The sequence below is a fragment of the Hyperoodon ampullatus genome (assembly GCF_949752795.1).
Source record: "Hyperoodon ampullatus genome assembly, chromosome: 11".
Taxonomy (NCBI): Eukaryota; Metazoa; Chordata; class Mammalia; order Artiodactyla; family Ziphiidae; genus Hyperoodon; species Hyperoodon ampullatus.
In genome coordinates this window covers 102223949-102236806 of record NC_136924.1, presented here as the reverse complement: position 1 = coordinate 102236806, position 12858 = coordinate 102223949, and the positions used below count along the sequence as shown (strand labels likewise).

Genomic DNA, 12858 nt, shown 5'->3' with positions numbered 1-12858 from the left:
CGTTAGCATGGCCGTACTTGCTGATTGAGATGGACACCATCGTGAAGAGCCAGGCGTCCGATGTTCGAGTCCTGTCCGAGACTCGCTAGCGTGGCTTAGCCTTTCTGTGCCTCGCTGGGTTTTGAGGATTAAATGAGTCGATAGTTGTAAAGCACTTACAGTGTTTGGCACATGGTAAATGTTAGATGAAAATCAGCCCTTTTTGTTATTAACATAAGAAGCAAAAAGTATCACCAAGTTGGGTTTGGGAAGGGGTTTGAGGTGCATTAATCGAGCAGCTACAGTGCAGGACGTGTGATGATGTCTTGTTGATGGATCTCCCCCCATGAGACGGTGTGGTCTTCATGCTCTACATGAGGAAACGCGTGCTGAGAGGGTCATGTACCACTGAGTGGCTGGGATGGTGCCTGCACTGAGCTCTGGTTTCAGTGTGTGTGTTCCTCCCCTCAGGTTGTGCTGCATTCATAGAGAAATCAAGGTTTTGGAATTTTCTTTTTACCTTTTGGTCAGGCTCGTGGGACTCGTTTTTGAAACCTAAACCTCTTTACTTTATTTATTTAGGATACAGTCGCAGAATTCAATGAGGATTCCCTGGTAGGTCAGTCTATTGAGTTGTATTTTTAAATTTAGAATTCTGCTTTTACTAGAAAAAAAGCAAATTAATGGAGGAAAAATAGAAGAAAGGAATGAACCTAACTGTAAATGATGGTAGTTTTCTGATACTACAATAAATAAGACTCTTGGTTGAAAGTAATGGAAACCCAGATCAGATTAAAGTTTTTGCATAAGATTGACATCTTTCTTGCAGATAGCAGGGCTGCCCCTTCTCTCTCCCCATCCCTAAGAATCTGTTGGCCTAACTTAGCCACACGCCAGGTCCTAGAGCACCGTGTCCTGCGGTGGGCTGGAGGGAAAGGGGATATTCTGATTGACCTGTCTGGGTCATTTATCCACTTCTGTGCTGGGTAATGTCAGGCCAGGTGGTTGGCAGCCCCATCAGAGTCATGTGGAGGAGGGAGGAGTGTTCCTTAAAGAACGAGACACAAGACAGGCAAAAAGTAGTGTGTGATCCAAGCACCAATACGTTTTGTCTTGTCCTAATTACATTTTATCTTGGCCAAAATTCGCAAAAGTGAAATGGTTTATTACAGATTGTAGAAGGAGATTGTGTACAAGCTGCTAAAAATAACCCACGACTCAACTCCCCTTATAGAGAGAGAAGCAGTGGGGTTGATGGTCCTTTGCTCTCAAGTGCCCCTGACAGGAGGTGTGGTTCTCTGAGTTCTGATCACGTGCCAGGAGCTAGTGGGAAACTCTATTTCAGAAAATATACTATCTGTATGAATATTATTTGAAATTATGAAAGTCCACAATCTCTCTTTTTCTAAAAGATTTATGCAGTGTTGGGAGGGGGAGAAGTACCAGTAAAAGGAGAACAGAAGTCAGTTACTTTGAGGGGAAAAAAGAGAGAGAGATGTAATCAGACCACCAGGAGAAGGGAGGAAGAATGCCATTCATTTATCTCCTTGACTTTTTCTTGAGATATAATTGACACATCGGTTTATGTGTACTGCCCGTTGATGTGACACATTTATTTGTAAAGTTATTACCACCACAGTGTAACCTAGGCTAAAACCGCAGTGTTACCACCTCCATGTCATCACATAGTTACTAACTCTCTTCTGTGGTGAGAACATTTAAGACCCACTCTTTAAGCAACATTCAGGTATATGACACAGTATTATTTGCTTTGATCACCATGCTGTGCGTTAGGTCCCCAAACTTGTTAATCTTATAACTGGAAGTCCCTACTCCTTGGCCAGTATCTCCTCATTTCCCCTCCCCCCACCCCTACTGGCCACTATTCTACTCTCTGTTTCTCGGAGTTTGTCTTTTTTAGATTCCACATGTAGGTGATACACAGTATTTGTCTTTCTCTGTCTGACTTATTTCACTTAACACAATGCCCTGAAGGTCCCTCCAGGTTGTCATATAGCAGGATTTCCTCCTTGTTCATGGCTGAATAATATTCCATTGTGTATACATACGTGTATGTGTATATATATATATATATATATATATGTATATATATATATATATATATATATATCCATCCGTGGATGGAAACTTGGGTTGTTCTTGTATCTTGGCCATTGTAAATAATGCTGCTGTGAACAAAGGGGTGCATATATCTTTCATCATAATTAGTGTTTTTGTTTTCTTCAGTTAAATACCCAGAAATGGAATTCCTGGATCATATGGTAGTTCTATTTTTAATTTTTTGAGGAACCTCCATAGTGGCTGCACCAATTTACATTCCCACCAACAGTGCATGAGGGTTCCCTTTTCTCCACACCCTCTCCAACGCTAGTTACCTTTTGTCTTTTTGACGATAGGCATTCTGTCTGGTATGTGGTGATATCTTGTGGTTTTGATTTGCATTTCCCTTATGACTAGTGATGTTGAGCCCCTTTTCATCTATATGTTGGCCATTTGTATGTCTGTTTTGGGAAACTGTCTCTTCAGTTCCCCTGCTCATTTTTTAATCAGTGTTAGGTTCTTTGCTATTGGGTTATATGAGTTCCATATATATTTTGAATATTATCCCATAGTCAGATATGTGATTTGGAGCTCTTTTCTCCCATCACATAGGTTGCTTTTTCATTTTGTTGCTTGTGCTTTTGCTGTCACATATAGGAGATCATTGCTGAGACCAATGTCAAGGTGATTTTCCCTTTTTTTCTTCTAGGAGTTTTATAGTTTCATGTCTTCATTTAAGTCTTTAATCCATTCAAGTTCATTTTTGTGAGTAGTGTAAGATAGGGGTCCAGTGTCATTCTTCTGCATGTGATTACCCTGTTTTCCCAGGACCATTTATTGACGAGACCATCCTCTCCCCATTAAATATGCTTGGCTCTCTTGTTAAATATTAGTTGACTATATATGCAGAGGTTTATATCTGAAATCTTTATTCTGTTCCATTGGGCTGTTTTTATGTCAGTACCATATTTTTTTTAATACTTATTTATTTGGCTGCACCAGGTCTTAGTTGTGGCATGTGTGATCTTCATTGCTGCGTTTGGGACCTTTTTTGTGGTGTGTGAGATCCTTTTTTTTTTAAATAATTTTTTTCAAAGATTTATTTTTTATTTATTTTATTTATTTTTGGCTGCGTTGGGTCTTAGTTGCGATATGCAGGATCTTCATTGAAGCACGCGGGATCTTTCATTGCGGCACGTGGGCTCTTCGTTGTGGTGTGTGGGCTTCTCTCTAGTTGTGGCCTGCAGGCTCCAGGGCACATGGGCTCAGTAATTGTGGCATGCGGGCTTAGTTGCCCTGCGGCTGTGGGATCTTAGTTCCCTGACAAGGGATCGAACCTGTGTCCCCTGAATTAGAAGGCAGATTCTTTACCACTGGATCACCAGGGAAGTCCCTATAATAACTTTATTTTATTTTATTTTGAATCTTTGAATTTTATTTTATTTATTTTTTTATACAGCAGGTTCTTATTAGTTATCCATTTTATACATATTAGTGTATATATGTCAATCCCAATCTCCCAATTCATTACATTTTTTTTTTAAGTTGGGGCATGTGGGACCTAGTTCCCTGACCAGGGATCGAACCCAGACCCCCTGCATTGGGAACACAGAATCTTAACCACTGCACCACCAGGGAAGTCCCCATACTGTTTTTGATTACTATAGCTTAGTAATGTAGTTTAAAATCAGGAAGTGTGATGCCTCTAGCTTTGCTCTTCTTTCTCAGGATTGCTTTGGTTATTTGGGATCCTTTGTGGTTCCATTCAAGTTTTACAATTGTTTTTTGCATTTCTGTGAAAAATGCCATTGAAATTTTAATAGAGATTACAGTGAATCTATAGATGGCTTTGGGTAATGTGAACATTATAACAATATTCTGATCCATGAACACTGGATATCTTTCCATTTATTTGTGTTTTCAGTTTCTTTCATCAAAGTCTTGTAGTTTTCAGTGTATAGATCTTTCATCTCCTTGGTTAGGTTTATTCCTAAGAATTTTATTTTACTTTTTTGCTATTGTGAATGGGATATTTTTCTTCATTTTTTTCTGATGTTTTGTTGTTAGTGTATAGAAACACAACTGTTTTCTATATGTTGGTTTTGTATCCTGCAACTTTCCTAAATTTCTAACAGTTTTTTTGGTGGAGTCTTTAGCATTTTCTGTATATGAGATCATATCATCTACAAACGAAGACAGTTTTACTTCTTCCTTATCTATTTGGAAACCTTTTTTTTTCTTTTTCTTGCCTGATTGTTCTGGCTAGGATTTCCAGTATTGAATAGGAATGGTGAGAGTAGGTATCCTTGTCTTGTTCCTGATCTTAGAAGAAAAGCTTTCAACCTTTTGCTGTTGAATATGATGTTAGCTGTGAGCTTGTCATATATGGCCTTTATTTTGTTGGTACGGTGCTTCTATACCAAGTTTTTTGAGCATTTTTTTTTTTTTTGCGGTACGCGGGCCTCTCACTGTTGCGGCCTCTCCCATTGTGGAGCACAGGCTCCAGACGCGCAGGCTCAGCAGCCATGGCTCACAGGCCCAGCCGCTCCGTGGCATGTGGGATCTTCCCAGACCGGGGCACGAACCCATGTCCCCTGCATCGGCAGGCGGACTCTCAACCACTGCGCCACCAGGGAAGCCCTTGAGCATTTTTATCATGAGAGGATGTTGTACTTTGTCAAATGCTTTTCTGCATCTGTTGAGATGATCATATTTTTTTCTCTCTTTCTGTTAATGTGGTGAATCCCATTTATTGACTTATGGCTATTGAACCATCCTTGCATTCCTGGAATAAATCCCACTTGATAATGGTGTATGACCTTTTTTTTTTTTTTTTGCGGTACGCAGGCCTCTCACTGTTGTGGCCTCTCCCGTTGCGGAGCACAGGCTCCGGACACACAGGCTCAGCGGCCATGGCTCACGGGCCTAGCCGCTTCACAGCATGTGGGATCTTCCTGGACCGGGGCACGAACCCGTGTCCTCTGCATTGGCAGGCGGACTCTCAACCACTGCGCCACCAGCGAAGCCCTATGATCCTTTTAATATGCTGTTGAATTTGGTTTGCTAATATTTTGTTGAGAATTTTTACATCTGTATTCATCAGGGATATTGGTCTGTAAATTTCTTTTCTTGTACTGTCCTTATCTGGCTTTGTTATCAGGGTAATGATGGTCTCATAAAATGAGTTTGGGAGTGTTCCCTCCCATTCAGTTATTTGGAAGCGTTTGAGAAATATTGTTAATTTTTCTTTAAATGTTTGGTAGAATTCACCAGTGAAACCATCTGGTCCTGGGCTTTTCTGTTTTGCGAGGGTTTTATTTACTGATTCAGTCTCCTTACTCAATATTGGTCTGTTCAGATTTTCTGTTTCTTCATAAGAATCAGATTTAATAGCTTGTATGTTTCTAGGAATTTATTCATTTCTACTAGATTATCCAGCTTGTTGGCATATAATTGTTTTTAGCAGTTTCTTACGATCCTCTGTGTTTCTGTGGTATCAGTTGTAATGTCTTCTTTCATTTCTGATTTTATTTATTTGAGTCTTCTCTCTGTTTTTCTGAATTAGTCTCATAAAGGTTTGTTAATTTTGTTTATCTTTTCAAAAAAAAATCAGGCTCATTGATCTATTCTATTGTATTTCTGGTTAGGTCCTCTTACTTTAACTTGGGAATAGGAAAGTTCATTTGTCAAAGGAACCACTCTCTCCAGATGAGAAGGATGAGTGGAATTACTCCTGTTTCAACAGTTTCTGTAATAGGGTCTATCCTTTAATTTTCAAAAGCCTTGGCTATAAGTGGGGGGAAAGAAAGAGTCGGGGGAAAAAACAACCCTCAGTGACTGAATCCCACTACCAGCATCGTGGGAAAAGCCCAGGTTGGTGTTTTTCAAACTTTTGATCATGTCCACAATAGGACATACATGTTACACTAGGACCCAGAAAACCCAGGTGGGCACAGCTGAGCTGTGAGAAATAATCCTTGACTCTGAGGATGCCACAGTGCACGCTGATGCTTTTTATTAGGCTTTATTCTGTTTTGTTTTAGTCATAGTGCATTGTAGGATTTTTGGTTTGTTTTGCGTTGTTTTTAGTGCTGATCCTGACCCACTGTGGGTCAGAGCTGCAGTTCAGCCGGCACTGGCTCGCGGGTGCTTGCAGAGGGGCAGCAGGAGGGCCCCAGTGGGTTCGCGTTCTGTGCCGCCCCGCCCCCGGCAGCCTGCAGGCCACCACCGCTGTGTTCATTCTTGGTTTCCCCAGAAATGCTCCTCTGGCTCTTCATGTGACCACATCTTTGTTCTGCACACACTGCCACTTTGTTTGCCGGCCCTGCCGTGCAGGCTTCGGTCTTTGCTCCAAGCCCTGATTGGGTGATGGCTCCGTGGCCTCCACACATCCGGGCACAGGGGAGAGGAGGGCCTGGCCTCCCTGGACGAGAAGCCTGGGCCTGGGGAAGGCCGGTGCTGGGGCGAGCGGACGACCGTGCCAAGACCAGGGGTCAAGCTGGGAATTTCAGAGACTTGCTCACCCTCTTCCCCTGCCCCTTGCTGCCTGCAGGTAAATTCTACTGCAAACCACACTACTGTTACCGGCTGTCCGGGCCTGTACAGAGGAAGAGACCAGCAGTGGCCCCTCTGTCTGGAAAGGTAATGTTGATCGGCCGCAGGGGGCGGGGGGGCAGCAGGTGCTGTTTCAGTGCGGTGACAGGGCAGGGTGTGGCCAGCAGGCCCTGAATGGCCACTGCATTGCCTTTCCTGTGAGTGGGAGGGCCTGAGAGATGGTCACAGTCTGGTATGGGGAGGGAGCATCTTTTCAAGCCTAATTAATGTTGGGTTTCGGTAAGGTAATGTTACAGCACCACCTGAGTTGGATTTGGAAGACCGTGTCAGAACTTCTCTTCTGCTTACTGTGTAAAAAAAGCCTTTTGCCTTTGAAAATCTCACCTTTCCTGAGAGGAGGACACCAGAAAAGGACTTGGCTAGAAATAAATGCTCTGCAGCCGATTTCTTGAACTTTCTATATTCTGGGAATTACTTATCTAAGAACCTTCTTTTTACCCAAAAAAAAAAAAAAAAAAAGTGAGTGTAATCAGCTCCCACATGTGTCTTTCCAAGTGAGCTGTGTATTCTCTCCGCTCCGTGGTGTTGCCCTGTGGGCGTGCAGTTGACTGATGCTTCCAGGAGGGCCTCTGCGGACTGCAGAGAGCCTGTGGGGGAAGGGACGTGAGGTGCCTGCGACTCCCGCGTAAAGTGTGCCCTGGCGCAGCTTTGGGTTTCCTGGTGAGGGCAGCAGACCGGCAGCCAGGTGTCGTTGTCTCCTGAGATGTGGGTGCTTCACTCAGTCACTCTTCCTCTTCTTGTGGACTTTCCTAGGAGGCCAGGGGACCCCTGCAGGACGGCCCCGCTGCAGACACCAACGGACAGCCCAGCACCAGTGCCATCCCTGCCGAGAGAACTCCAGGTAGCCTCACTTCCTTGTTTGGCTGGGTGGTGCGTCACTCTCTCGGCCTCTGTGACAAGGCCAAGGGGATGAGCCAGCACCTCCAAAGCAACATTTCTTCAATTGGGCATCAGGTGGCCCAAAACCCTCTGGACTCCTTTTTCATGTGCCAGCTGCTTGCATTCGGAGTCCCCTTTCTCTATGGCCTGTCGGAGGTGCTGGTACAAATCAGAGGGGAGTTTCACTGGCCGACCGTGAGCCAGTAGGGGCGCCGTCTGGTGAGCGGCATCACCCAGGCTTCTGTACTGTCTATTCAGAATCTCAGATTTTTATTGCTGGAGTCCTGGGACCTGCCCACATCCATCAGATACCTTGGGGGGTTGGCCCAGGCCCTGTTTAGGGAACAGGAGTTCAAAACAGGCTGCTTTTAGCACTGACCCAAGTGATGACCCAGGGCAGCGGGGCCTTCTTGTAGTTCCTCGCTGTGGGCTCCTTGGATAGAGCGTGGAATTGTGAAAAGGCCCCAAGGTCTGAATGTGTGTCCGCCTGAACTGGACATCCTCCGTCCTCTTCCCTGCTCAGGTGTCTAGGTGAGCTGCCACTGCTCTCCCACCTCACCTGTAACCACTGAAGGACATGCCCTGTCCTGGTCATTTTGGGGCATTTGATCAGGCCCTAATTGGTCCCACTTTCACTAACCTCTTCCTGTGTCAGGAGGTGAGTGCCACCACCCCACATCTAAAAACACATTTATTCTGGTCTCAAAGGTCAGGAGAAGGAAGGGCTCGTGGGCACCAGACTTCTTGTGAAGAATTGTGGTTTTTTTCCTTAAAATCACCTCTCCCTACTCCCTGCCAAACCAGCCTGTGACGTGTGTCCACAGTTCCACAGATGTGGGTGGTCCTGATGCCCTGCACAGCCCCGACAGGTCATAGCCCACAGTCACTGTAGCCAATCAGAGAGGAAGTCGTCAGGGCCCTGTTTTCACCTGTCACAAGTTTCTTCCCTTCAGAGCAAATAGGTCTCAAGCAGCTGTTTACAAACTCACAGAAATCACCATATTGAAAACTAAAGATTATCAGCTAAGGCCAGAAACTATGGAGAGGGAGTTGGTAGTGGAATTTCCAAAATGGGAGAAGAGAAAGATTATCCACTGAGCCTTCAAATGGGAGGTTAGCAGAGCTGCTCCTTCGCCCGTGCTCCAGAACTAACGCAGGCCCCGTGGTGTTGCTCTGGGGCAGGAGGGTGTCACAGACACTGGGCAGTGCCCCCGGGTGCAGTGACTGGAGCTTAGGTGAACTCAGCTTCTGCTACTATGTGTGCCCTGATAAAATCTAGGCAAGTTTTTACCTGCCCTGCAGATTGGACCAATATTTTATAGCCATGTTTAAGCTACGAATGACTTGGTACCCCTTGAGCCCCTTTACAATCTGTCTTTTTCAAGAAGTGCTGATGGCCCTTGCAACAGGGGAACTGGTAGAGACAGGGCGTGTGCCTTTGAGCAGGTGAGAACCACCTGGGTGCTCAGCAAACAACTAAAACGTTTGGCTCTCTTTGTGGGCATCTGAAGAAGAGTGAAGCCAGTGGAGGTCAGGCCATTCCTCAGCCAAGGTTGTGCACTCTGTCCAGTTCAGTTTGCCGTCTGACTGCCTGCTTTGAAAGCATAGTGGGCTTCAGGTTTTTAGCAGTTGTGGAGAATTAAGGGTTCCACAGAGAAGAGGACCATTCTGTGAAGCAGGGAGAGAAGATGAGAGCTGGGGTTGTGGTGACAGAATCAAAGTCCTGAGGACTTTCTTGATTCTGAAGGTGATGCGCCTGTCACAGCATGAGGGGTTCAAGATGTGAAGCCCAGTTGGAGGTGCCCTGTGGGCAGTGGCAAGGCCAGCACCCGGGGCCGCTGGGGTCCAGTGAGTACCTGCCTCTGGAGGCCCGAGCTTTCCGAGAGCGCGGCTCCGAGTGTGGACATGCCCCGGAGCACCAGCACTTTTCCCTTCGTAGAAGAGGAGCAGGATCATGGGTGTATGTTATAGTTGGCAGGAAATTGATTTCTTTTTCTCCTTTAATAAGGATTTCCTTCTTTAAACCCCAAACTAAAGCTTTGATTGGTTAACTAGAACTTCCTTTTGAAAAGCTTCAGAAAAACTCAGGTGTTTCGGGGCTTCAGGAAGTGTGTTGTGGACGGCAGTGGTCAGGCTGGTTCCGGGCACGTCCCCTGGGCTGCACTCTGAGCAGAGCGAGTAGTACGTGGAGCGTGGTTCACGCCCCAGATCCACGTCCCCCAGGAGGTTGTCTGGAGGAGCCGTGGCTGTGGTTGGCACTGCTCTGTGCCCCCCTTTAGTTTGTGGCATTTCCCTCTTTTCCCTTATGTTCTTCTCCTCTTACACCAAAACGACTGCTGTTGCCAAAAAAACAAACACAACCCGCGAGTTAGAACCTGGTCTGGCGTCATCTGTCTCTGGCCCCCTGGCCTGCGGCTGCTGCCTGATTTAGCATCTTTGTTTGTAATGTGCTTTTAATGTAGAAACCCTCTTTGCTGTTCTCAAAATTAGTAAGTGCTTTGTTTCCAAGCTTCTTATACTTAGTGCTCCAGGTCAGTGGACCTGGCACAGATTTTCTTACCCTGGCCTCATAGTACCTGCCCTGATTTGAGGAAACATTTGGATAACAACAGGCAGAGAAAGAAAACCCCCAGTGGGATGTTTTGCCCTTGAATACAAGACCCTCAGTTGAAGGTTTTTAGATCCTTTTTTCATCCAGAGGAATCCCCTTTACACCTCACATCGTGGGTAACCAGGCATGGGGTATCATAGGGAACCGAAGAGCTTTGCTTCCAGTCCAGGTGACAGACATGGGATGGGAGAAAGGCTTCATTGTCTGTCATCTTATGGAAGGATGATCTTAACATAAAAGGCTGCCTCGCTGTGGCTGGTGCATGCCGCGTCCCCAGACACACTTGCACGGTCACCCTTGGGTTCCATAGTTTGGATGCTGAATGAGCCATTAGGAAATGCAGGCATTTCCCACACCAGCTAGAATAGCCACACGCGGTACAATCCTGGGTTCCTGCCATCAGGAGGAAGTTACGAGATCTTCCCACTGCTTCCCAAGCCCTCTTCCCTTATAGGCATTTCTGGAAAACCTATTAGAAAAGCAAAGAGAATTCCGAATCCAGCTTCACTCTCCAACCCCACCCCAAGAGTCCAAGTAGACGGTGATGTGTGAACACATGCATATACACACCTGTGTTTGCGCTGGCTTAGTTTCATAATCTACAAGTACACGTTTATATGTTGTGCCCTAAGTGGTACTAACAGTACTAGTGAAGCTTCCCCAGGCTTCTCATCCCTTGGCTCTGGCTTACACTGGGGACCATGCCACTGACCTGACAGTGTTCCCGTCAGGCTTTGGGGAGAGCAGAGCAGCCAGGCGCCCGGGGGAGGGGGGGCCACGGGGCAAGTGTCCCCAGACATGAGCAGTGCACACTCCCCAGCCCAGAAAGGTGACAGACAAAGCAGGGGAGCAGGGATCTTGCTCAGGAACCCCAGGGGGCTGCTTCGCTTCCAGGCGCGGGTCTGTTAGCACAGCTCCCTGCTGTCTCTTGGTGTTCAGTGTGTCTGTAGGACAGTGGAATCCTTAGTCTCTCCTGAAAGGGGCCTCAGCATGGCCTTCAAGGCCTGGCCAGTGAGTTAAGGGGTTCTGCACCCACTTTTCCTGATCCGTTAAGCTTGGGGTGGAGGGCGGGGGCAGGCAGCAGGCGGGTCCCCAGGCGTGGTACAGAGGCCAGAGCTGTGCCAGGGACGGTGTGCCTGTCCGTCTCCAGCCTTCCTGCTGTGAAGCCTCGCCTTTGCCTTCGTCTCTAACCCGTGCTGTTGTGCGTTTTGGTGTGTTTCTTTGTGAGTTGTTTTTATTTACTTGTGTAACTTTGTTTTTCCGTTATTGTGAAACTAAGGTGTTGTGCTTTTAATTTTTTTTAACAAGTGTCACCATTCTTATTTAAGAGAATAAATTCCAAACAATCTTCAGGTTTCTGAGTATTTCTTTTCCTCCCCTTTTTCCTGATTGGAGGGTGGGGAGGGGTCGCTCAGGCAGGTCTTAGGAGTGGGTGTGAAACCACGGTGCCTCAGGATTCTCACTCGTGGGCTGGGCTCGGGAGAGAACGTAGGTGTATTAAAATGGGGAAACAAGCTGTTTATACCTAAAATACAGGTTCCCATTAGTGGAAGGGCCCCTGTTTGAGGGGGGCATGGTGGAAGGCATTTTGCTTCCTTGCGTGGAGGAAGATGCCACCTGTGTCCCCCATTCCGTCATCCTGCAAGAGGGCCCTGAGGCGGGAGCAGGTGAAGGAAAAAGCTCTCCGTGGAGCCTGCCTCTGCCTGAACCCAGGCTGTGCCCTCCTCTTTCCTACTGGCTGGTACCGTGGGGACCGGAGCACTTGGGCGCCTTGAGGCTCTTGCCTGGCGTCAGGGACAGTCCTTGCTCTGTCCTCCCAGCTCTGTGTGTTTCTGTGACCTGGACACAGAGGCAGGGGGTCCAGTTCTGCTTGGCTGCTCGAGCCTGGAGGGTTGAGCCCCCTTCTCACACACACTGTGACCTTGGCAGCGGGGCCTCTGGTGCCGGCCGGCCCGCCGACTACAGGGGCACAGCCGTTTGGGTGCTGAATGGGGCCAGGAGAGGGCACATCGGAGGGGGACGCTCAGCGCCAGTCTGCGCCCACCATGCTCTAGGTGATGGTGGCCTGGTGTGAAGCGGCCTCCTGGCCTCCCCTCCACCCGGCAGCCCCCTTGGGTCCCCGCGCGGCCACAGCAGCATCACTGGGTTGGGAGTTGGTCCCGGCAGGGAGAGCTCCTGCCCCTCCCGGCCTGCTCGCCGGCCTCCCCCTTCTCTGAAATCAGTCAGTCGGGTCTGTCCTGGGCCCTGCAGAAGGCTGGGAGAAAAAAGATACGGGCTGAAGACCCTGGAGAGCTCCCTTTGGGTCGAGTTTCTTTCTGAAACTTGAAGCCCGTTCTCTTTTTTTCTCATCGGTTCCCTGGCCCTTCCCTCACTGGGACACTGCCCAGGAGGGCTCCTGCATGCGACGGGGGCGCAGGAAGCAGTGAGAATGGGCTGCCCTCTGTTCCCGTCCTGTCCCCTGAGGGACCCACTGAAGACAAGCCCCTGCTCGGGCCTTGCTGGGGTGTAACAGCCAGCAGACAGCTTCAGGAAGACTCCTCCCCGCACGCCAGGCCCTTTCACAGAGCTCTACAACCTCACCAAGACTCCGAAACCAGGCCTTACCTGGCACCTCAGATCCAGCCAAGCATCCAGCAAGTGCCAGCAAGTAGATCCATCGTAAGGGCCTGCGGGGAGAAGGCGTGCACGCTGGGGTAACGCCTCTCGCTCCGCAG

The 12858-nt window shown here is 47.7% G+C and overlaps 1 protein-coding gene across 1 annotated transcript in view; it reads left to right on the top strand.

Annotated features, from left to right (window-relative positions):
* The window catches only part of MICAL3 (microtubule associated monooxygenase, calponin and LIM domain containing 3), a gene marked incomplete at both ends in the record, with an annotated part of 97127 nt that overhangs the window by 33825 nt on the left and 50444 nt on the right, over positions 1 to 12858 (top strand). The window contains 2 exons of the mRNA XM_079715002.1: positions 6593 to 6681; positions 7408 to 7495. Of these exons, the coding sequence (XP_079571128.1) occupies positions 6593 to 6681; positions 7408 to 7495 (177 nt within the window). The remainder of the gene's footprint in view (positions 1 to 6592; positions 6682 to 7407; positions 7496 to 12858) is intronic.